Source organism: Aspergillus lucknowensis, assembly GCF_044049455.1.
Source record: "Aspergillus lucknowensis strain CBS 449.75 chromosome Unknown BJX67scaffold_26, whole genome shotgun sequence".
NCBI classification, from domain to species: Eukaryota; Fungi; Ascomycota; class Eurotiomycetes; order Eurotiales; family Aspergillaceae; genus Aspergillus; species Aspergillus lucknowensis.
This window is the reverse complement of record NW_027263570.1, coordinates 196,435-218,486: the sequence shown is the minus strand read 5'-3', so window position 1 is coordinate 218,486 and position 22,052 is coordinate 196,435. Positions and strand designations below refer to the sequence as shown.

Below are 22,052 nucleotides of genomic sequence, written 5' to 3'. Positions count from 1 at the left end.
GGGGAACATGACTGACTGATGTATAGGACGCCCCGCCAACCGACGGAGACAGCCCCCTGGGCTCGGCAGCTACCGATTGAAATTGCGTGCACCTAGAACGTAGCCATATAATGGACAAGGTGGAATGCTGCGCTTTGACACTGTTCAACTTCAGCACTATGGGCTGGGGGTTGCCAGATTAATCGCTTCGAAATGAAGACGCTCGTTTCTGGAATCGCCTGGAGCGCCATGATGGTAGCCCAGCCGTTCCAGTCCGGACTTTGACGATGAAAGGAAAGGGCCACACAGAGCAGCTGACGATTAAGTGAGAGACTGGACCTGGATCCAGCGTTGGAGCTGGAGCACAGCACTGGGAGCCCCGGAGGCCTCAGGTGATTACCCGATTCGGTAGGAGCACCACGGGACTTCAGTCCCTTCGTTTCTCGGTCGGAGAAACCTAAGGCCGGCACCGCTTCAAGCTGTCAACCCCACGTCAAAAATTACCGAATTGGGACAGCGCGGATCTGCAACCGAACAGCAATAAAAGGTTGCTGAGATGTTGCGCATCTCAGATGTGAAATTCTTGGCGACAAAATGGGAAGGAACAAAACACTGGACAGAACACTGACCGAAGACCCGTTGTTGCATCATGAATCCTGACAAGGATTCAGTCCCCTGCCTCTTGACTTCATGCTGTCCCGCTATTTGCCATGGCTCTGGGGCCGCATAGCGTCATCCTCCACCCAAAACCAAACTGGAGCTCGTTGGAGAATGGAGATCCATGATTTGGCTGAGGAACGGCTTGGTGATCGCTGGCATGCCCATCAAGAGGAGCCGTCCAAAAAGAGGTGGGTGGGGGGGTTAGGTCTTTGTGACTCTGGAACAGGTGAAAGTTCTGATAGTGGCTCACATGTGCTCCAGAGGGACCTCTGGACAGGTACCGCCAGTTGGTATATAAGGCAGTGGTTGGCCTGATCTTCACATCCTCCACACTCCATCTCCTTTTCTTTTCGTTTTTATTTCTGACCCTCTTCTTTTTTATCTCCACTACAACACAATGGCTGGCGTACCAATTGACGCAGCTGGACACTTTGTCCATGGCAACACCGAGGCTCCCGCACACCCTGGACTGCTCTCCATGTTCTCCTTGAAGGGCAAAACTGCCATCGTCACCGGCGCCGGTGCTGGTATCGGTCTCGCAGTTGCCCACGGCTTAGCTGAAGCCGGTGCGAATGTTGCTCTGTGGTATAACACCAACACCAACACCCCCGAACGGGCGCAAGAGGTCGCCGCCAAATACGGTGTGCACGGTTAGTTCTCAGCTCCCCGACGGCAATGCCTGGCACACTATTCATGGCTCGCACAGCAAAGGCTTACCAGGTCAACATCACAAACGCTGAGGCGGTTAAGCAGGCAGTCGACCAGACTGTGAAGGACTTTAACGGTCGCTTGGATGTCTTTATCGCCAACGCTGGGATTCCATGGACACAGGGCCCCGCAGTTGACGGTCCTCTGGCCCACTACTCCGATGTTGTGGATATTGATCTCAACGGTACTTACTACTGTGCCAAATATGCTGCCCATTACTGGCGCAAACAGAAGGAGGAGGGTGTCGATCTTAACGGTAAAAAGCTTGACAACTTTACCTATGGTAGCTTCGTTGCGACCGCATCCATGAGCGGGCACATTGTCAACTTCCCCCAACTGCAGGCTGCTTACAACGCTGCCAAGTCTGGCGTTATTCATCTAAGTAGGTGCACCATGAGATATGCTTAAAATCAATCTCGACGTTCTAATTCATCGCAGCCAAGTCCCTTGCCGTTGAATGGGTCAAGTTCGCGCGCGCCAACACCGTCTCTCCCGGCTACATCGCCACCGAGATCTCCAACTTCGTCCCGAAGGAGACCAAGGATATCTGGCGTGACAAGATCCCCATGGGCCGTGAGGGTCGCGCGGAGGAGCTCAAGGGCGCATACCTCTACCTGGCCTCGGATGCGTCGAGCTACACGACGGGTGCGGATCTCATCGTTGACGGTGGCTATTGCGCCCCATAAATGACCTCGCTGCCAACATCTTTGCTATTGGTTCTAGATTGGTTGTTATGATAAAGTCGAGGAACCGATAAATCGATAGATGATGATAGAATAGACGGGAAATGCGAGGATTCAACGTTTGGAAAAATGTATTCCAGCAAGTTCGCCAGAATACCGAGGTCCGAACCTGGACTCCTAGCAGACTGCACGAACCAGCCCAAATGCTCACGAAGCACCGCTCTTCGGATTGAACTTTGGCACCGCCTCTTCCATCTGATGACATTGGGTTCCAGGGTACCTTGCTGGAGATCCGATCTCGGTTCAACAAAATGTCTCTTCCTCTGCGGAAACTGCGTCTCTTCTCGCGCCGAACAAACCCGACCTTCTTCAAAGTAGCCCGACCTGACAAATCACTTTTCATTGACTCAACACAATTCCCTACACCGCTCGTTGAACAACATCATGACGTCAACGTTGAGAAAGGGGAGGGGAAAAAGAAAATAAAGAAAAGAAACGAGGTCCGGGTCAAGACAGCCGCTGCAAGCCCCTCACTGCCACTTCAACAAGATCATGCATCCACCCTGCACCTAGATCCGTAGTTGCATTAATATCTGCGTTTGAGGGCCCACTGATTCTGACTCGTCGATTTATCTCCTTGCCCTGCCCCTCCTGATCTTCGTTCCTGGTTTCAGGGTTGTCTGCCTCTTTTGGAAGTGTTGTGGGGAGCGCTTCTCCCAGGAGGATATCTTTGCGGAGAATCGATTCTTTTCCATTGAAGTACTTCGAGAGCGAGGAGCTCTCGCTGCTGCCGTCCAGGGCGTCACTCCCGCTTCTAGCTTTTGCGGATGTCGAGGCATCGTAATTGGAGTTGTCGTTCTCGGTCACAGCACGGGGGAATTCCTCGTCCATCCTGTGAAGTTAGTTGTTTCTTGTTAGAACCACACAGCACCGGTTTGATAGTATCCCAGACACGTACAATACACCACCGTCTCCAACGGCATGCTCTCTATCAAGCCGTGCGTACTTCCCTTTTATCCGTCCAGTCAGACCAGCCCCGAAACTTATCTCCCGTAACTTGGGCGGGAAAAGGAACCGACCAAGCTCTGCGATGTGTTTCCGGTAGAAGGTAGCGATGAAGAGGAGCGAAGTGCCCATGCAAATCCAGGGGAATATCGCGATGACTAGTGGTTCAAGGTCGGAGTTTGGCTGTGGGGTTGATTGAGCCATTCTGTCTGGGTTTGTGGAAAATGAGGTTGAGGTTGATGTTTTGTGTTGCTAACCAAGGTCCACTGCGGCAGACACTGGGGGGAGAAGGGGGTTCATGTAGAAACAATCTTTCGCTTTGTCTTATAAAAGGATTGTGAATGATTAATGGGGCTAATAGAGAAGAACATATGGAGTAGAAGTAAGTAATAACTTAATACATCTTCCTATCAATAGCAAGCCCTTGCCTGAACGAGATCCATATAGCTCTGAACTAAGTATTACGAACTAAAGCCCGAACTAATACCACAGGAGCTTCCTTTTCTTCAATGTATCAAGAGTAGGATTAGCTTCTAAGCAGATCCAAACTTCTGTCCAGAAGTAAAACGCATAGAAGGCCGGTAGATCCAGATGCCTCTACCAAAGCATCAAAACCCCAGCTCATTCATCCTCTCAGCTTCATACAGGCAAGCAAAGCAAAAGAACAATGTCTCACCAACAACAAAGAACAGAACAAAATTCCATCAAACAATGCCCCTTTCTTCCTCACTTCGCATCTCAAATATAAGTATGCACACACCCACTCCTCCTGTATCAAGCCACCCAACCTGCTCATATCCCAACCAAACCGACAAGCGCGATAAGCAAGCCCACATCTATATCTCCTACCGGCACCTCCACCGGTCCAAGACAACAAACTACCTACACAATGGCCGAAGACAACCCAGAAACCCCCATACCCAACCGCACCCACACCCGCCCAGACGCCCAATACGTCCTAAACCTCCTGCGAAACCGACCCTCAAACCCAAAGCCACTTGCACCAACACAAGCCCAAGCGCACGCCCACCAACCCGCACCCACCCTTATAGAGACAAAAGCAAAAACAAAAATAAACCCGGACAGCACCCTCCGCGCAATGCTCGAACGCAACCGCGCCCACGCCGAACGCAGAGAAGCCCGCGAGCGCCGCATCGAGCGACCCCTGGAATACCCGCACTTCACGCACGCGCTGACCTGCACGGAGAAAGCGTGCGGACGGCTCCTGGGCGCGCTCACGCTGGGCCTCTTCTACTACGATGCGCGGGAGGGGATCTACGACCCGCGGAAGAGTCCGGCGTTCTTCAATACGGAGAGTGCGAGGGAGATGGCGATGTTGCCGGCTAGCATGCGGGCTGTTCGGGAGGTGAACATGGGGCCGGGGCAGAAGGAGTTGTATATACCGTGTATATTGGAGAGTTTGGGGCTTGGTGCAGTTAGGGGGGAGGGGGACGGCGAGGAGGGTAGGGATTGGACGGCGAGGCGGGAGGAGGAGGTTGCCTTTGCGCAGTACCGGGTTGATTATCACGTTTATCTGCATTACTTGAGGGTTGAGTGCCGGGTTGAGGCGTGGGATGTGCAGAACCATATTGATACGAAGAGGTGGAGGTGGTGTTTGGAGCGGGGGAGGGGACAGGGCTGGGGAGATTTGAGGGGCCGGTATGTTTGGGAGAGGAGGGGGGCGATATAGAGAGGGTGAAGTTGGAGGTGTTTGGTCTGGAGTACGGTGCTGGTTGTTCGATGTTTCAAGGCTCGAGAGGAGAAAGCTAGTACTGGGAATTGGATGTGTTCTTCAACGAGATGCTCAACCTTCTCTGCATACTGAACTAGAGTAGTTACGGCACGACATAATAATTGACACGGGGTGGGACCAACAGCAAGAATATGGACCTTACAGAAACGAGATACGGCGTACAGGGTGGCTCCCGCGACGCTGCCCGAGAGGGACCGACTCTTTATGCGCTTAGAAAAAGAAGGCAGCGAAGGCAAAGTGACGACGCAGTAGATCGACATAATATCAATTCGTCAAAACCGAACAACGGGTGGGATTCAAGGGGTATATTTTTGGGTATTGCCATGTGGCAGCTGCTATGATCGACATAGCAGTAGATGGGCCAAGGACTCACGCCTTCTCCACCCCCGACATTGGCGTGTCTTGTGGACCGTCGGATACGGGCTGCTTGAAGTCGGCGGGATATTCGTGTGGTCCAAGCTGAGCCTCGTCGGTGCTCTTGCTATCTGGACGCTTGCGGCCCAGCCGCTCGCACCAGTGCTCAGCACTGACAAGGGTGTCGTTGACAACCCCGCTGACCTGTGACATCATATCCAGGCCCTCTTGAGCAAGCACCAAGATCCGGCGGGCACTACTGGAGCCCTCGGAAGACGAGCCATTCGAATTGGGCGCAGTACAGGCTGTGGACGCCATTTGGAAACGATGAGGAAGAGAAGTAAGATGACGGCGGACCAGATGGCGCGCGTTTTCGGGAAGAGCTCCGCCAGCATATTTGGAGACAACATTTACTACCTGTTTCAAGGTAGACAGAACATCCTGCTTCAGAGCCTGGATGCGCTGCGACAACTGGGTCTGGTGGGAGACTCCGCCTTCGTTTTTCTGCGGAAGAGCTTCCCACTCCTTCAATGTCTCCTGAAGAGCAACAATGGATTTCCCGAGGCGACAATTGGCCCATCTTAGCCAAGTTAAGCAATACTGTAAGCTCCTAAGCGATTCTTCGCTCATTGCAACTCCGAGGCCCGATGTCGAGATCATCAACCGACTCTGCCAAGTAGACTGGCGGGACGAATTCTCCCTCCCAACCTCATCGTACTTAGGTGTCTTCTCATCATCGTACGGAGGCAGAGACTCGTTGAGGTAGAGGTCCGGGGTATCGGGTATCGCCTGGCCGTCCATCGTTATATCCAGGCCTTTTTCCAGATCTTGTTCAGTGGGATGCTTATTGCCGCTGACCTTGCGGCGCTTTGACCGGTTAGAGTCAGATGAAGTCGATGCGTGCCTCTGCAAAGCCCAGCGCAAGCCGCTCTCCACGCCCGTCTTTTTACCAACGCTATTGACGGTGTTGGCGACGTGAGAGCCGATATTGCGCTCGATGAACTCGACACCGGTCTTGAATCGGGGTGAGTAGGATTTGGAGGAGGTATAGGCAGAGACTGATCCGCTGATCGCAGAAGATATCAGAGGGTGTGAGGAGGTTAACAGTGAGAGCAGTGGTTCTGGTTGGGGGTTGGATTCTGGGGAGTTTGTGGTTTGCTGTGAAGATCTAGGAGATGCGCCGAAGTCTAGCGGAGCAGGGTTAGCCTACGGAAACTACATCGGAGTACCCATCATGAAGAACGAGAAGGGGAAAGCCAGCGGACAGTACCTGTACGTAGCCCTTCAAGCGCCTGAGCAGCCTCAAGATCATCCATCGACAAGACACTGGTAGCGCGGCGAGAACGGTCCCCAGCGACGGCTGTATTTTCCACCTCCATCATGGAGGGCACATGTTGAGAAGGGGAGGAGACGGATGAAGAGTGAGATGTAGGAACGAGCGATGTTGTAGAAGACGAATGAGGCGAATTACTCTTCGCCGTTGCCGGAGAGAGAGGAGGATTCGCGGTGGCGTCGTGGACGGAGACCGAAGAGAGCGAGGAGTTCAGGGTCGGCATGCTGTCTGAGCTATGGTCCATAGCGACGCGGAGTCGAGAAGGGAACGGGCAGTGGGAATCCGAAACTGGATGGGATCCTCTGGAAGACGGAGGCGATCAACGGATTCCGTCCTTGTGAACGGAGGACTCGCTGTTGACTGGGCGTTTGGAACGAGTTGGAGAGACTTTCACGTGAAGAATTTTTTCCTTCTGCTCGACAAAACAACTTCCAGGACTGCTGGACGGCGGCTAGGAAGAAATCCTCAGAGCAGGCCAAGCCAGGACCGAGCTAGGTCGGCCCAAATTCTACAAGAAAGTTCAAAACGAGAGTCTACGAAGATTCTGGCAGCCTTTAATTACGGCTTCATCATGGTTCAGCCTTCTACGTATATAAGGGATTCCTCCGACAGAAAATGCCCCAGGACGATCAGAAGCTTCAGATGCCTTCGCCCTGAGAAACGCCCGTCGCAACCTCCATCAAATCCGAAGCAAACATCCTGAATATGAAAGGGCCAACACCAGAATCTCTCGATGTTGATTGATCGAAGCACCGTCATCGGCATCTGACATCACATGCAGAGCTCGGGGAACCAGTTACCAGACCACTTCATGCCCGTGACTCCAACTGTTTTCCACCTGGGCCCCTCCGATCAGGTGCCGCTTCTAGCTGCCGGTAAGTGATGCTCCAGAGACAAATAATACAAAGAAGGAATAAGAATGAGATTCTTCAGGCCTCATTCACGAGCTTCTCTCTGCTTTGAAGGTCCAGGCATGATGATTTGTTGGGGCATTTTTCTTTTGCCAGTCTCATCCCCGCCTTGTCCGTTTTGGGGCTAGCGGCACCGCATCCTTCCAAACTCAATCGGCCCGGTCTCGCATGTGATCGATGGTATTTGTCCCCCAACACCGCCTTCCATGAGGGGGGTTGTATTTCTACCAGCCCTAAAGAGGAAGGAGGAATGGACTCGGTACCTTCCGATGTACCTACCTAGGTACGAGCTTGCTTTGGCCCATGAGGCCGACCCTGTGTTCAGGCTCCTTCGCAGAATTTCTTATCATTATTCAAGTTTCTCTTCTCGTAGTACATACGCTCTTTCACTGGGTATCCCAAAATATATCCAATCTACTCTACCGATAACCGGTCGTCTGGGTCGTAGTATCCTCCTACGCCCGCCGTTCCATATAGCATCGCTTCAATAGCTTCATGCCCTTCATATTCGTCCCCTTCACTGTCCTCCTCCTCTTCGCCCTGGGCCTTTAGACGTGCAATGACCTTTTGGTTGACCCGGTAACACGTGAGGATCTCGTTGGATACTGTTCGAGATGGCAGGCTCCGGCTCTTGATCTGACACAGGACTTCGCCAAACGCGTGGAAGGCAAAGCTTGACTGCGGCTGTTTCTGGTATGCGTATGACGCCATTAGTTCGAGCCACGACGTTTGACTGTGCCGCCAAACGTGGATCATCGGGTGGTTTCCTGACGCCGGAGGCGGGATGGCTCGGGCCTGTTCTGCTGCCTCCAGGGCAAAGGGAGAGAAAGAGCCCGTCCCTCCCGAGAGCGAACGGCTCCATCTGAGATGAAGGCTGTCAATTTTACGGGAGGTCTGCTTCAGAACTGAGTACAGCGTTGTACCGCTCTCGTCCCGCGGGGTCGCTTCCGCTTGCTGTTGAGCCTCGTTCCACGGCTGAACAAGGTCTTGATCCCTGTGACGGGAATTCTCTGCTTCAGGAAAGGCTTCCTCGAGATTAGTTAACACCTTCTTTCGCTCGGCGCGAGAGGCCTCAAAACGGATGTAGTCGATGATGTTCCCGTTGTTTGGCTTTCGGTCCGCGTTCTTATATGCTGGTAACTCCCGCACACTGGGGCTGATCTTTTTGCGATATTGCTGCCATGCTGACTCTGATAAATGTATACCGGCTTTACGACCGTCGACAAGGTGGCTGAGTAGGCAAGAGAGATCCTTCGCGTTCTTTGAGTCAATTGATTCTTCATACGACAACTTCTCGTGTTCCACTGTGCAGCGTCCTAGATTGGAGAGCGTCAAGTTGAACGTGAAGGAACTTTCGAGGAACTCGGTCATTGACTGGATTTCTCGCATTGGTACGGAATGCTTCGTGATACCGAAGTACTCCGGTGGACGGTTTTCGTTTCCGTTGGGCGGACTTGAGTTGTAAAAGTTCCGAACGATGTTCTGGTCCCAGCAAATCCAGGGCGTGTCGCCATCATAGTCACCCCCTGACAGCATATCCGCCAACGGAATATCCCCGGTCGTAGGGAAAACGATGACGTCTTTAAAGTGCCGAAGCTCTGGCTTCCAAACGGCTCGTCGACGTTGGATGTCGGATGGGAGATGGGCGGGGAGACGTCCAACAAGCACGTCAATGCCGTCTAGTAAGTTGTCTTCAAACAGACCACGGTCATCGCGCCAGTTGGTCGAAAACCCAAAATGCACTTCGTCTTCCTTCAAAACACCGTAGGGATCCGCAATACAGAAGGCGTATGTTGAGAGGGGCACTTCAATCCGTAGTTCTTCTACATATCGCTTCAGCAGGCTCCACAGACACCTTCCCAGTCGCTTGCGAAGAGGGTAAAAGTCGCGAGGCGCAAAACCGGCTTCCGAGAACCGGATTATGGCCTCGACATCATCTGTCATCCACTGCTCCAAGCGCCTCAGGCTCTGAATCATGAACCCAGCACCGGTGTCTGCTATTGGCCTAATCTTTTGGGCAAGACTGCGGCAAAGCATCGGACTGTTGCTCCTGAGAACCTCGAAGAAATCTCGCGCCACCCCTTGAATACCGAGTCGGGCGAGGCCAGCAATATAGTCTTTGACGTGACCCCCATGATCTAAGATTGCTAGAAGTTGGATATTTAGATCAACAGGATGTAAGGGTTTCGACCATTTGACGACCTCAAAGGTTAGTTGCTCGTCGTCTATTGGCTCCTGCCATTCCCGAGGATGGGGCTTTATTTTCAACTGTGAATCAGATATCTGAATCCAGACATCACTGCCGTCTGCCGAGATCTGGGAATGGTGTGAGTCGACCATCCACAGCCCTTTGGCCCCGGCAATTCTCCCCTGGAAGGAGCTTGGAGTGTTGCCAGTAATCCCCAGGGAGTCGCAGATCATATTGGCGAGCTTTCTCGACATCAAAGCGCAGCCGTCATTCATGACTCGGTGACCTGGATCGTCTCTTAGATAGAGAACTTGCTTCGGCTTTAGTAGGATTGTGGCAAACGTTTTGGAGAGACCTAGCGACATCCGTTGAAACAGCTTGAGGTTGGTCTGATCAAGGTTTTCTCTTGGAGATAAGTGCCATTCGAGAAGGGATTCAAGGCCCATCGGGGAGTGGCTGTCAGAATTTTCATCCTTTGGAGAGACTCGATATAACGACGGGCTGAAATGGCCTGTGAAATCGATTCCATCAATAGCAAAGAAGTCAACTCTGAACTTTGGCTCCGCTTTTATCTTCCGTTTTTGTGTGACTTCTTTCACGTAGAACGGTTTCCACGTCCTCCCCAAGCATTTATGTGGATTCTGCGTCAACCACAGTGCGATGCTCTCACGCAGAAGAGCAGGATGGGAGGGAAGACGGAGGTAGCTTGGCGGCCGAGTTGGGGCAGGCAGGGTGAGGCTGAGAAACCTGTCTGGGCTAAAGCGACGGTGGAAGCGGCAAGAGCGTTCGGTCTTCAGGGGGTTCAACTTCAGTCTCAGGACACCTGGCTCGGATTTTGTGCACCATTCAAGATCTCCGGTTAGGACAACCACTTCCGAGTGCTTCTCTGTTCTGAATGTTCCACAAGCGGCATCCCAGGCTTTGCGGGCTGGCTTTTCCGGGATGGGCCTCCCATCCCGCTGGCTATGCCCTTCGATCCACTTCCAGAACTCATCATATTTCAAGGAGATGCTATCTCCAGCGAGCATGCGGTTAAGGGGCACGTTCCATGCCCGACCTATTCTCTCCAACTCATAGCGATATCGGAGCGACACTGAGGGAGGGAGGGAATGCTCAAGAGAGAAAGGCCCGCTCTGGAGAAGCTCCGCCACTATGTCTCCCTCGGCAGAGTAACGTGGTTCTTCAAAAGAGCCCCCATTAGAAGTGAACTCTCGGGAAAGGGTCGCTTCCTCGCTGAGCATGTGCGCTACGACCGAGTCATCATAAGAACCCGAGTCCGTCATCGCCTCCGTTGCAAGGGTGACTGTGGAGTTGAACGACGTCTCGACTCGCTCGACGCGGGAGTCCCGAGAATAATTTGCTGTGTCCGGGGTAAAACTCGAGAAGCTGAAGTTGGCAGCATTCTGCGCGCCGGTAACAGCGTCATATCGCAGAGACTTGTTGGGCGCCGCAGTCAATCTTTCAACAAACGTAGAAGCACATTCGAGTACTCCCTCAGTTTTAGGCACTTGGTCAAACCCGCCATCCTCCGCGGATTCAGGCACCGCACTTTCAGAATTCTTCACCGGCGAGTTCGGTGCAGTTTGAAACTCGTCCGAAGAATCCTCCCCTGTAGATATTCTTCTCTTCAGGGGCGTCGCTGCCAAAACTGACGAAGGCGCCTCCAAACTCTCCATCCTCGCCTTGGGAAACGACCCCTTACTCAACAGATAAAGTTCATCATCAATCAACTTCATCAAATAAGCTAACCTCTCCTCCCTCTCCCGCTGCGCAATCAACACCTGGGCCCCCGCACCATGAGAGATAGCAGTCCCACGCGTCCCATCCACTTTCGCCAACAACAATACCGCATCACTCGCATTCCGCGAACAAACCCACTCCTCAAACCCATTCAAGACCTGATTCAGATCCACGAATTTGCTGTAATACAGGCGCTGCAGTCCATAGTAGCTCCGCCACTGGGGCGTGTCGAGCTTACTTGCGCCCGGTGAGAAGAACCGCGGGTTTGGGATGTCGAGGCTGAACTGGTCGTTGAGGGAGTCGATGATGCGCTCGAGTTCCTGGCCTGATTTTAGGGGGGTGCGTGGGTGTTGTGTTGGCATTGTGGGGGTTGCATTGCGCTTCTTCTTGTCGGACGCAGGCGCAGACATAGAGGGATAAATAGGTAAAGATGATATCTCAATGGTATATCAGTAGGGCGGGTGGGTTGTCAACAGATTGACGGGCCGTCCATCACGGGAGAGGAATGTCAGCGGCCCTCATATTGGAGGGAGAGAACTGGAGACGGAAATTCTCTCCAGAAAACAAGCGCCGACTCGAAGAAGACAAGATTGGAGGGGCGAGGACTGAGGCGGGGATTAATGCAGAACAGGAGACTGGAGTGATGAGCGTGCAGAGAACTCGCAGGTGGGTCGTCACCAACCACCACCGAAGAATCCTGTTGGTGCTCTTGACGCTGAGGCTGTCAACCAAGACCCTTTTTTTGTTCAAAGCACAAGCTGTCCATGGATATTTACACGATGTTTGCAAACAACAGGCACACTGATTCCCAACATGGTTCATTAGCGTAACATCAAAACTTTACCCCTGAGTTAGAATGCATTTGGCCTTGGAACCCTTCCGTGTGCTTGGGAAGAGGGCGATGCCTTATATGAGCCATACAGGTAGAATTTGACCTTTCCACGGCGGCTTTTCTCTGGCTGGAACTGCGCCTTGCACTGCGCCATCAGTCTCCGTGTCCTGCAGGCTCTCGACTCTCCGCCTCGTGGTTAATGATTCCACCTTCGCGTGGCCACGGCGGCTCCTGCGTCTGCTTCGGGCCTTATACCCAAGCACGAGACTGAAGTAGAGAGGAAGTCCTAGATAGGAGGTAATGAAAGCACCGACGTCTAACCCATTCTTATAGAAGTTACGATCAGACAGTTCGACCCCTCTCATGATGGGGATGGAAATGCAGAGCACCAGAGCAATCCATGAACCAAAAATCCCCAAGGGCGCTTTGAAAGGAACCTCATCAGGCGGTATTTGCTGAGCTTTGCGCGCATGCACAAACGCTAGATGGATAATGAGGATGGATACCCACGTTAGAATGCTGAACATAGTGACCAAGTTTACCAAATAGCTCCAGAGACGTCCAGAGATTGTGAGGAGATTGAGGTATCCCAATAAGCCTGGCGTGGCACTCACCCCTAGAGCATACACAGGAACTCCGCGCTTGTCTGTGTGACGGAGGAAGACGGGGGCGTTCTTTTCCAGGGAGAGTTCGCGGATAATCCTTGTCGCCATGCAAAGAGCTCGGCTAGCCGCAGAGACGACGAAAACGAGAATGCAGGCGTTCAGGATATCTGGTAGCACAGCGATATGGGCCATCTGGACTGCCACGACGAATGCGGACGCACTTCGCTTGGAAGTATATATGGGTACCGCTAGTATGTCTTCATCGTAAGGAATAGCCATTCCTAATAGAGTGACCACGACAAGATTGAACGCTAAAATTCGATAGAAGGTTTGCTTGATTGCCCGTGCCGCGGCTTTTCGAGGCTCTTGCGTATGCAGCACGGCCATGCCGATAAGTTCAGTCCCCAGGTAAGAGAGCGTGGTGGAGGGAAATGTCCGAAAGATGGCGCGGAATATTCCCAGAGAACCCTTGTCATCCGCATTAGCAAACGCTCCAGGCCATCTCCAGTAGCGAAATCCCTTCCGCTCATGGTCTGGGCCTCCACCGAACGCGATGACAAGAGACAGGATCATCAGTCCAAACACTACTAGAACCTTAAACGACGACAAGGCAACTTCGTACCGACCGAGGAACCGGCCGCTCCAATAGTTCATACTGACGATAACAGCCAGGAACGCTGTAATGTAGGCCGCTGTATCCCAAACTGGGACATTCTTCCAGTACGATATGACGACGACGCCTGCGGTCAATTGGTTTATGATGACAATCATGTACTTTAGCCAGTACCTGGAATGCCAATCGAATCCCGAAGTCAGTTGCTAGACACTCAAGGAGTTTCACGCAGCTTGGAAGCTTACATCCACCCCAATGTGAAACCCAACGCCGGGCCGCAGAAGCGGTTGGCATGAGAATGCACAGTTGTTGGCTCTGGCGAAAAGGAAGCGACTTCCCCGAGTGCAGAAAGCACCAGGAAGACTATAAAGCCGACAAAAGTGTAGGAAATTAAGATCGACGCAGGCTTCTAGAGTTAGTACGTTCATATATGCCCTGAACGGGGAAGCCTACGCCTGATCTATGACACGCAGTTAGGATTTGCAAGCATTTTAATGATCTGCATCCATACCTTGAGAGTGCATTCCCAAATGCTATCATCAACCCGGTATTAATTGCCCCACCGATGGCTATCGAGAATCAGTGTGTTACTCCCTAAGTCATGAAAGGAAAACGCAGACTAATGAGGGTCATTTGATACGGCTTCAACCCAGCATTGATGTCGACTCGGTTCGAGTGTCGGCTGCGTGCGGACGAGGAATCGGGTGCTGCATGTAACTCTGACGAACGCAATGGCATTTCAAGTCGTGACACAATAAGCCGGACGGGGTTTCTCACGCGATAATTGCGTATGGTGAAGGAGAGGTGCTAGACAAGAATCATCAGTAAGGAAAGGTTATATGACAGCAGCGTGCTTTCCCAGATGCTGAGTCCCTCGTACCTTCCTCCTGGAGGAAACATTTTACGGGGGTTTCGATGGCAAATTTCAAGGTATTCATTGCAAGAACAAACAAGGTAAAGCGCAAAAGGGTATATGTATAAATCCCTATGGCATACAACTATGACAAAGCAAAGGAGGGAGATCACATGGATAGTAACGCCGGAATCTAGGATACCCGTTGCCGAACGAAAGTCAATGCCAGCAGTCTTTCGAACAGCAACCGATCTATTGCGTAAGCTAGGCCTGAAATCCCATATACATGTCTCATCCTGCTTGGAATGTGTCCTGCACCTCGAAGTGGATGATTGCCTATCGGGACATATAGAGTGACTCGCTAGACTCGGTCCTGGGGAACAGCCGACCCTGCAAGGAATCGGTGGATTCGCTCCGCGGGAACATGCGTTGCTGGGCCTTGGAGATGGTCCGATCCGTGTAGATGCCCTTCGCAGTCCCTCCGAACACAGTACTGAGGTACTCCTTGAACTCGATGGGGTGGAAATCTGGGTAAAGATCCTTACATGACAAGTAACCCAGATACTCGGCATACTCCGGAGTGTTGTCGCCACGAACGCCCCATGATAGTTGGTATTCTGCTAGGTATCGGGGGATGAACTTGATAGGATCAAAAGGGTAGGTCTCGCTCGACTGGCGGGCTGCAAGAACCCGGTTTTGAACAATCTCTTCTGATACCTGTTATTAAAAGTTAGTAGATATTTATGAGCGGACGGCGCTCGACTTACATAGTTCCTCGTGATCTGTTCTTGGCTGATTTCCTCAAGCAAACTGTATATTTGATTTTGGGTAAGCACTTCGTTGTAAGCAAAAACCATCTTGTTCAATGTGCGATCATCGGTAATGATTCTGCTAACGTAGCGACCGATATCCCTCAAATCGGTCAGGGCCATTGGCGTATTGCCATCTCCGACAATTTCGTTGTTGGCAGCGGTCATGGCATAATCCACTTTTCCGGATTCGAGTCTGGGGTACGAGAGCTGGTACCACCATCCGACATCGATGATAGTGTAGGGGAGACGAAGTTGCTTTATGTGATTGTAGACGGTTTCTTTCTAGGAGACTGTTAGTCAATACTCGAAATCTGGCCTAATTTGCCGGCTTACCTCGTCTCTCAACCACATGATCCCACCCGGTGGTGCCACCGTAATGAACCCACACGGGATGAATCGCTGGACACCGGCCTTTTTTGCGGCATTCGCTAAGGGAATTTGGTCCTGCTGCTCTGCAGAGCCGACGCAGCTAATTACAACATCGATCCCTTCCAATACCTTTTCCAGCTCGTCCTCGGAAGACTTTAGATCACACTTGCGGATATGGACTCCCTTATCCTGAAGCGCGATAACGGCAGGTTTTAGGCAAGAACGAGGTCGAACAAGTGCATGAACCTCCTATCCGGTGATAATTAAGTCAGAAACTGTTGTGTAGAGGAGATTTCACTCCAAGCGTCGACTTACGAAGAGCGGGTTCTCAAGTAGGCCGGTTGCGATTGAGCTTCCGGTCTCACCCGCGGCCCCGACTAGCAGAACTTTCGTCCGTGACATAATGATGTCTGAAAGCGGCAAGAGTCCGTAGAACAGAGAGGATAATCTGCAAGAATGTAGTGGAAGACAGCAATGAAAGACAGAGGGTCGGACCAGGGAGTAGGTGGTAGAAATTCCTCCCCAGGAAAGCTTCGTTCACGATGACAATGTTGACTCAAACCTCGGGCAGAATCAAGGACGTGTCGAGGTTATAAAGGCCGGCGTCCCACCGAGGATAGCCACTTGATACCCACTCTTTCTGGTATCCCAAGTGGTCGCTGGTGGGTCGAGTGTGGATGTTAACCTCCTGCGAGATATGACGACCGGCTTGAAGCACTCCGCGAATGAGTGTCTGGAAAGTCATTGGAATTCGCAGAGGCCCTCATCTTTAAGATCAGGAGACAACAGCAGAACCAGCAATGCACTGTGGTAGCCCTGGAGCAGTTCAGCAGAGTTTGTTCAAGCTGAGATCGCCACGGGCCGGGCAGTGGTTCAAACTTTGGAGGCCAACCCAAAAGTGCCTTACGTCATCGACGGCTTCCCGGTCTTCTTTCTTCTGCCCTTTCACCTATGCTCCACTGGCAGAGTGAACAGCGGGGTTTCATCGTCCCAAAAATTCGAACAGATCGCCTTTTCCATGCTGCATATTCTGTCTGAGCCTACAAGTGACGCCATTGGCAAGAAAGAAATGATCTCTTCCACGGTTGCGCGCGTTACTGGTTCCGTGGGAGCCGGTATCCCGAAGCGGACCAGGATCCGACTCTCCCACACATTCAGTCGAGCTAACCCCTGGCTCAGACAGCAGTCCCAGCGGTTACACCAAATTTTGGGTTAATCCGGGGTTGAGATTGCGGAGTTATCTACACATCTACCTCAGGGATTTAAAGGGGGAACATCTCTCGGGCAAAAGCCAAGTAATTCCAATAGTCCGCCTGGACCCCCTCGCCGTCGACAGTGGTGTTTCCGAAAATTTTGGCTGTCCAGTAAGAGCTGCCTTGAGTGAGAGCGCCAAACGCTGACAACTCGGTGTTAAGAGCACGCTCTCGTCCGACGAGGGTGTTTTCGAACCCCGCTTGGAACGACCATTCGCCGATAAAAACAGGGAATTCGCCATCACCAGCTGACTCCTCTGCACCCAAACAGCTGTAGGAGGTGATCGTCTAGGTTGTGACGCGCTGACGGGCGAAATAATAGTTGTGCACATCGAACACGACATTCACGCTTGTGGGAAGCAGCGAAGACCAGTATGCCTTGCCCCGAAAACTGCCCTGGAACATCACCGGTATTCTGGGATTCACAGCGGTGACCCTAGATATCACGGCCTCGATGTACTTCAGCACCCAAGTTGCTCCATCATCCGAAAGTGCAAGCGGAGTACCAAAGGCTGAGGGGTCTGTGTGGTCGACGGGCTCGTTGATGGGCGCAATTGTGGATGATTACGGGCAGCCTGAGCTCTGAACATAAGCAGTTACGTCATCAATTGCTTTGAGGGAGTAGTCAAGCACCGTTTGGTTTTTAAACCATCCATAGTGCACCTCAGCCTCACCGAATGCCATTCCGTTGACGCCTCCCGGGAGCGAGTGGACTGTCAATAATGAACATGCATGCTATACTTTGTGATCGCATACGTGGCAATGCTTTTCAGAAATGAGACTTGGTTACCAGGAATAGAGCTGAGAACCTGACACTTCGACCCATGCAGTACATGTGGTCGGAGTACGAAGCGTGTTCACCCCGGCATCGTACAGGCCGTCAATATCGGCTGTAGTGATCCATGTTGCATACCTCTGTTCGAGGATTGAGCCGCACAAAGACCCTTGGTTTGCGCAGAGGCCCCATTCATCCTGCGCGCCTTTGGAATACTGACCCCACCAATCGGTATCGATGGTAGATTCTTGCACGAGCCAACCCCCAAGGTTGACCCCACTGGCTCCAGAGGTGGCCCAATCCAGATATTGGGCTGCTGCATAGACGAGGCAAGAAGCTTGCAAAAGAAGAGATGTGAGAATCAACCGTGCCATTGTGGGCTGGGCTGCGATAGAGCTAATTCAACTAAATGAAATGCTTATCGAAGCAGTGTTCCTCTGTGACCGGAGCGATGGAAGGCTATTTAACCTGCGAGTACATGAACCTTCGTTGCGAAGGTCAACTACTTCGGGAACATTGACCGAGCATCAAAGATCATCATCGGAATCGACCTTTTGGACACGCCATGGCAACACGCTATACGGGCCAATTGGTATGGGGCAACAGAATGGGGTACAGCCAAGATGACAGCAGTCAATTGAACCCATGGCTTTCTTGATGCGCCGCTGTATGTCCCTTACTCCCCAATCTGGCTGTCTGGCTGCCGTACCTAACCTCCCCAAAGTCCCAGCCACCTCCACATCCCGAAGGTGCCTTGCGGATATCGGCAAGACTAAGCCATCAGCGGCACCAAGGGACAAGATGCTCGGGCGAAATCATCCCTTAACTGAGGAGGTGTGGGTGGGGGTCTAAGCCTTGAAGGCTTTAATGAGTTTTGGGCCCCTGTCGGAGAACTCTATCGGCTCGACGGTTCGCGGCATTCTCGGGAGCTTTCTTGCGCATGCTTTCAGACCAGGGCGTCCCGTATCGACGATTCAGTTGGGCACAATGATTGAAATGGGCCGTACATTGTCAGCTCGGCTCATCTGTGACCGATTATGGCTTTCTGCGCCTTCATTTCGGTGGATTTGCCCTCGGCGTTGGCATGCAATTCCCGGCGAGCACTGGAGAGCGAATACAGATAACGCTAACGCTTCTCGTCTAGAATTTGGCGAATGTCGCCGCGGATGGAATGTCCTTGTTTCTTGAATCCGTGCCCCCATTTTTGACCGATGTCTTACTCGAGCTCTGCGGAATGGGTTGTCTCAAGGAGATTGGGACTACGACTACCACTTTCTCGGTCTTGGAGGCTTCCGCTTTGGCTATGGCAGTGGTACTTTACCTTGAGTATGATTATTGAGCTTCACTTTGTTGACAAAGTGAACGATCCTCTTTGGCGGACACGGAAGGGATTGTCTCATGCTTCATGCTTCATGGTGGGTCCCTCTTCTCGGGGGGGCTAACGAGATGCTCTCCTCCACCGCACGGCCTAGATAAGCTACTTGAACTGAAGTAGATCAAGCTTCAGGCATTAATAGATCCATGTAGGATTCTTCCGTATCATCGTTATCCTATGTAACCTTAAAATTGGCCCTGATCACACCCCCTCTCCCGCGCCTCTCTCCTTCCCTCCTCTACTTTCAAAATACCCAATCCATCTACCGGACTCCCTAATAAATATACCGGAAGCTATAAAATCACCACGTCAGCACCATTCCGGATGCCCCTTACCACCCAACACCTGAAACCACCAGAGAAAAAAAAAGAAAAGGGTAAAAAGAGAGGTCAAACACGTACTTCAAATTCTCCCGATCTGTCAAATCCAAAAATGCCGTTGCCCCGAGATCCCTCGCCTCAAGCCCACCCTCCATCGCGCTCTGGATGCGATCGCGTTTCTTGTTCTCCCACCGGAGAAGGAGGCCAAGGCAGCTGATGAGGACGGCTTCGATGAGATGGGAGACGATCATGGACCAAATGCCGAGTTCGTAGGTTGGTCTGTTGCGATACCGCCGTTTTAGTATGGTGACTCATACTCCCGAAGGAGGAGGGCTTTGTCGGGAATTGTGAAGTGGGAAATGAACATACTTCTGGCTATCTTTGTAGAAGAATGGGCCTGCGATGTTTCCTGTGCAGTATCCGAGGAATAACACGGCATTTGTGACGACCTTCTTTGTGTGTCCTAGATTCCATTCAGGGTTAGTAAGACTTATTCCTACTGTCGAGATGTTTTGCTAGGAGACACCGTCGACATACCGGCAGTATTCGCAATCTGCATACTAAGAATCAAGACAAAAGCCGCATTATAAGGACCAGTCAGATAGTAGCAGATCAACCTGCCTACTTTCTGGTCTGTCGGGACGAACCGCAGGCCGAATGCGCCGGCCAAATTAGGGAGGAGGAAGAGCAGGACAAAAATGCAGCGTCTGTTCACGAATCGGTCGTTCAAGTACACGCAAACGAGGATTGAAATGGCGATGAGGACTCCGTACGGGATCTAATTCTTTTAACATCTGGCTCATGTGGGCCTTGATGGTTGAAGATTGGGAAGCATACCTGCATCAGGGTTGTCACAAGCGTCGAAAATCCGAATCCCTGGATAATGATGGTTCCAAAGTTGGAGATTCCTCCGTTAGGAATGTTACCTGTTGAGTCAATACCACACAGAGCAAGATCTCAGGGAAGGGGCCTTACAAACACATCCCAACACAAAAAAGAAATAAAGCTTATAATCTAAGAACGCTTCAAGAACTTGCTTCGGCTTGAGATGCTTGTTCTCGATACCGGTCTGATTCTCTCTCAGACGCTCGACTGCGATCCTCCGTTCTCGCGGGGAGAGACCAGGTGCGTTAACAGGAGAGTCTGGAAGGAAAATAAACATGACAATACCCCATGTAGAGCAAAGGGCGCCACTATAACGTGTCAGCCACTGAAGTAGCAGTGTATCTCAGTTTGGCTTACATGATGATAAACTCGTATTTCCATGATGGAAGGGCACCCCTGATATTTCCAATCCCGTACCCTAGAAGCCCGCCGAGCGCGATTCCAAAGCCATTGGCTGTATACCAGAGTCCCATACGCACGGGTTGTTCACGGCGTGTGTACCACATGCTTGTAATGAGCATGAAGGCAGGGTCAGAGCATGCCTCTGCGGCACCGCCTAGCGCTCGGAGCACGGCGAGAGTAGCGAAGTTATGGCATGCTGCTTGGATCATGAGGAAAACGCCCCTGGATGGTGAGCTGAGGTTCAGAGGGAAGGGGCCTAAGTGGTGGTCCACTTACCACATAAAGATATTGATACCAAGATACTTTCCTGCGGAACATCAACATGGATCCCCATATATATTAGAGGAAGTAAGTACCAATCGGAAAACGTTGCAGCATGAGATTAGTAGGCTACATGGACGGTTAGCATCATTTCGCCCTCCCTCTTCTGAATCGCTTACCAAAGCCCAGGCCAAGAAACCAAAGTAGAAGATACTACTCAGCCAGCTATACTGCGTTCCATGAAGTTCCAAATCCTCAACAATCCCAAAGATAGCGGCATAACTCAGTGTCGTCTGCACAACTCCGTCAGTTCTGGACGTAGCATCCCAGAAGACACAAGAACAACGAAGATATGTACCTTATCAATATAGAAAAAAGCGTAACAAACAGCCAAATACGGCAAAATCATGAAATCAATCTTCCATAGCACCCTTCTTGCCTCAGCAGGATCAACTTCCTCATGGAGCTCGTCTGGATCATTGAAGAGCGCCATGGCAGTATCGCCCTCCTTTGCCGACTTCCACGTCGGCTTTGCAGGCGCATCTTCTCCATGGCTTGCTGTAGCAGTGTCATCTTTTGTGATATTGGAGCCGCCAAGCGACTGGATGCGAGAGGTTATGCCCATCTTGCCTCACGGTGCTTCGTTAGCCGCAGGAACGTCGCGTTGGCGGTGGTCAGCCCAAAAGAATCCAAACACGGGGAGTGCGGAGTAGGGTGCGGAGATTTATAGAACCCCCTGTTGGAGGACCAAGAAGAGAGTTACGCATGGCCGCCATCCTTGTTCAACGTCGGGAAAAACGGCGATCACTCAGTGCAGGGTCTCTGCACTGTCTTCACCTTCTCCAGCCGAGACTGGCCAAGGGAATGCATTCTTGTTCGGGCCCAGCCATCTTACCTCGGAACATCGTCAAGACGATAGTCGCTCTGCGCCGAAGATCCACACTCTCCTCCAGGCTTCTCCACAGCGGAGGTGCGGAAGGGGAAAGTCTGCGGGGAGAACAAACAGAGACACCCCACGCCCACGCTGGACGTGGGGTTCAAAGGAAACTCAGGCTCGGAGAGTCTGCGGTGTTTCACTCGCGAGCTGGGAAAAAGAGCAGGCACAGCTTCGAAGGGAAGCATCTGATTGGAGAAGGTGCATCGGGACGACGACGGTGCCGGAGGAAGGCCGAACGAGATGTTGGAGAGCAGAGTCTGATAGGTGGAAGAACTCGGTTGTTGGAAAGGGTGAAAGAGAAGGAGAGGAGAGGATGTTCAGAGAAAGGAAGGAGAAAGGAAGGGAGCTGCAGTTGAGGGAGTGGGGGTGCCTCAGGCAGAGGTGCTATTGGCGCACAGCCGTGGGGTGCCTCAGACATCCACTCTGATTTGCGGGGAGAATCTGGG

At 52.0% G+C, this 22,052-nt stretch overlaps 10 protein-coding genes across 10 annotated transcripts; 3 read left to right on the top strand and 7 right to left on the bottom strand.

The window, feature by feature from the left end:
- Nucleotides 1-433: 433 nt before the first annotated feature.
- Nucleotides 434-2,285, top strand: BJX67DRAFT_143448 (putative carbonyl reductase). Its single transcript, XM_071024699.1, has 3 exons — nucleotides 434-1,289; nucleotides 1,346-1,729; nucleotides 1,786-2,285. Exons 1-3 carry the CDS (start codon nucleotides 1,037-1,039, stop codon nucleotides 2,031-2,033), a joined length of 885 nt encoding a protein of 294 aa, XP_070885257.1. The 5' UTR covers nucleotides 434-1,036; the 3' UTR covers nucleotides 2,034-2,285.
- Nucleotides 2,286-2,537: 252 nt separating this feature from the next.
- On the bottom strand, nucleotides 2,538-3,239 carry BJX67DRAFT_382083 (uncharacterized protein; the record flags this gene model as incomplete). Its single annotated transcript, XM_071033155.1, has 2 exons — nucleotides 2,538-2,922; nucleotides 2,989-3,239. 2 exons carry the CDS (start codon nucleotides 3,237-3,239, stop codon nucleotides 2,538-2,540), a joined length of 636 nt encoding a protein of 211 aa, XP_070885256.1.
- Nucleotides 3,240-3,924: 685 nt separating this feature from the next.
- BJX67DRAFT_382082 (uncharacterized protein) lies at nucleotides 3,925-4,725 on the top strand (the record flags this gene model as incomplete). The annotated part of the gene is made up of 1 exon (XM_071033154.1): nucleotides 3,925-4,725. The coding sequence occupies one exon, from the start codon at nucleotides 3,925-3,927 to the stop codon at nucleotides 4,723-4,725; it is 801 nt and encodes a 266-aa protein (XP_070885255.1).
- A 432-nt stretch (nucleotides 4,726-5,157) lies between these two features.
- BJX67DRAFT_382081 (putative clock controled protein (Ccg-8)) lies at nucleotides 5,158-6,719 on the bottom strand (the record flags this gene model as incomplete). Its single annotated transcript, XM_071033153.1, has 2 exons — nucleotides 5,158-6,329; nucleotides 6,413-6,719. 2 exons carry the CDS (start codon nucleotides 6,717-6,719, stop codon nucleotides 5,158-5,160), a joined length of 1,479 nt encoding a protein of 492 aa, XP_070885254.1.
- A 1,014-nt stretch (nucleotides 6,720-7,733) lies between these two features.
- Nucleotides 7,734-11,972, bottom strand: BJX67DRAFT_143127 (RNA dependent RNA polymerase). Its single transcript, XM_071024694.1, has one exon. The coding sequence runs from the start codon at nucleotides 11,722-11,724 to the stop codon at nucleotides 7,801-7,803; it is 3,924 nt and encodes a 1,307-aa protein (XP_070885253.1). The 5' UTR covers nucleotides 11,725-11,972; the 3' UTR covers nucleotides 7,734-7,800.
- BJX67DRAFT_143204 (putative amino acid permease) lies at nucleotides 11,973-14,003 on the bottom strand. Its single transcript, XM_071024695.1, has 4 exons — nucleotides 13,876-14,003; nucleotides 13,818-13,824; nucleotides 13,610-13,770; nucleotides 11,973-13,538 (listed from the first exon to the last, which is right to left on the bottom strand). Exons 1-4 carry the CDS (start codon nucleotides 13,902-13,904, stop codon nucleotides 12,221-12,223), a joined length of 1,515 nt encoding a protein of 504 aa, XP_070885252.1. The 5' UTR covers nucleotides 13,905-14,003; the 3' UTR covers nucleotides 11,973-12,220.
- Nucleotides 14,004-14,553: 550 nt separating this feature from the next.
- Nucleotides 14,554-16,508, bottom strand: BJX67DRAFT_388684 (aromatic alcohol reductase; the record flags this gene model as incomplete). The annotated part of the gene is made up of 4 exons (XM_071034391.1): nucleotides 15,714-16,508; nucleotides 15,363-15,647; nucleotides 14,985-15,311; nucleotides 14,554-14,934 (listed from the first exon to the last, which is right to left on the bottom strand). The coding sequence occupies exons 1-4, from the start codon at nucleotides 15,798-15,800 to the stop codon at nucleotides 14,554-14,556; spliced, it is 1,080 nt and encodes a 359-aa protein (XP_070885251.1). The 5' UTR covers nucleotides 15,801-16,508.
- Nucleotides 16,509-16,660: 152 nt separating this feature from the next.
- Nucleotides 16,661-17,800, bottom strand: BJX67DRAFT_382077 (glycoside hydrolase superfamily; the record flags this gene model as incomplete). Its single annotated transcript, XM_071033152.1, has 4 exons — nucleotides 16,661-16,908; nucleotides 16,960-17,188; nucleotides 17,252-17,364; nucleotides 17,500-17,800. The coding sequence occupies 4 exons, from the start codon at nucleotides 17,798-17,800 to the stop codon at nucleotides 16,661-16,663; spliced, it is 891 nt and encodes a 296-aa protein (XP_070885250.1).
- Nucleotides 17,801-19,029: 1,229 nt separating this feature from the next.
- On the bottom strand, nucleotides 19,030-21,518 carry BJX67DRAFT_143092 (putative MFS allantoate transporter). The gene is made up of 11 exons (XM_071024692.1): nucleotides 21,028-21,518; nucleotides 20,849-20,962; nucleotides 20,765-20,798; nucleotides 20,685-20,715; nucleotides 20,364-20,630; nucleotides 20,097-20,314; nucleotides 19,959-20,047; nucleotides 19,659-19,899; nucleotides 19,491-19,584; nucleotides 19,203-19,400; nucleotides 19,030-19,094 (listed from the first exon to the last, which is right to left on the bottom strand). Exons 1-11 carry the CDS (start codon nucleotides 21,292-21,294, stop codon nucleotides 19,076-19,078), a joined length of 1,572 nt encoding a protein of 523 aa, XP_070885249.1. The 5' UTR covers nucleotides 21,295-21,518; the 3' UTR covers nucleotides 19,030-19,075.
- BJX67DRAFT_143094 (uncharacterized protein) lies at nucleotides 21,339-22,048 on the top strand. The gene has a single exon (XM_071024693.1). It carries the CDS (start codon nucleotides 21,435-21,437, stop codon nucleotides 21,960-21,962), a length of 528 nt encoding a protein of 175 aa, XP_070885248.1. The 5' UTR covers nucleotides 21,339-21,434; the 3' UTR covers nucleotides 21,963-22,048.
- Nucleotides 22,049-22,052: the final 4 nt, after the last annotated feature.

Coding starts and splice junctions, on each gene's coding strand:
- BJX67DRAFT_143448 (XM_071024699.1), top strand. CDS start 1,037: ATGGCTGGCGTACCAATTGACGCAGCTGGACACTTTGTCCATGGCAAC. Junction 1,290..1,345: donor CGCCAAATACGGTGTGCACG/GTTAGTTCTCAG, acceptor TGGCTCGCACAG/CAAAGGCTTACCAGGTCAAC. Junction 1,730..1,785: donor GTCTGGCGTTATTCATCTAA/GTAGGTGCACCA, acceptor AATTCATCGCAG/CCAAGTCCCTTGCCGTTGAA.
- BJX67DRAFT_143127 (XM_071024694.1), bottom strand. CDS start 11,724: ATGTCTGCGCCTGCGTCCGACAAGAAGAAGCGCAATGCAACCCCCACA.
- BJX67DRAFT_143204 (XM_071024695.1), bottom strand. CDS start 13,904: ATGATAGCATTTGGGAATGCACTCTCAAG. Junction 13,539..13,609: donor GGTTTCACATTGGGGTGGAT/GTAAGCTTCCAA, acceptor TTGGCATTCCAG/GTACTGGCTAAAGTACATGA.
- BJX67DRAFT_143092 (XM_071024692.1), bottom strand. CDS start 21,294: ATGGGCATAACCTCTCGCATCCAGTCGCTTGGCGGCTCCAATATCACA. Junction 20,963..21,027: donor CTTTTTTCTATATTGATAAG/GTACATATCTTC, acceptor GGAGTTGTGCAG/ACGACACTGAGTTATGCCGC. Junction 19,401..19,490: donor TTCTACAAAGATAGCCAGAA/GTATGTTCATTT, acceptor GTATCGCAACAG/ACCAACCTACGAACTCGGCA.
- BJX67DRAFT_143094 (XM_071024693.1), top strand. CDS start 21,435: ATGGCCGCCATCCTTGTTCAACGTCGGGAAAAACGGCGATCACTCAGT.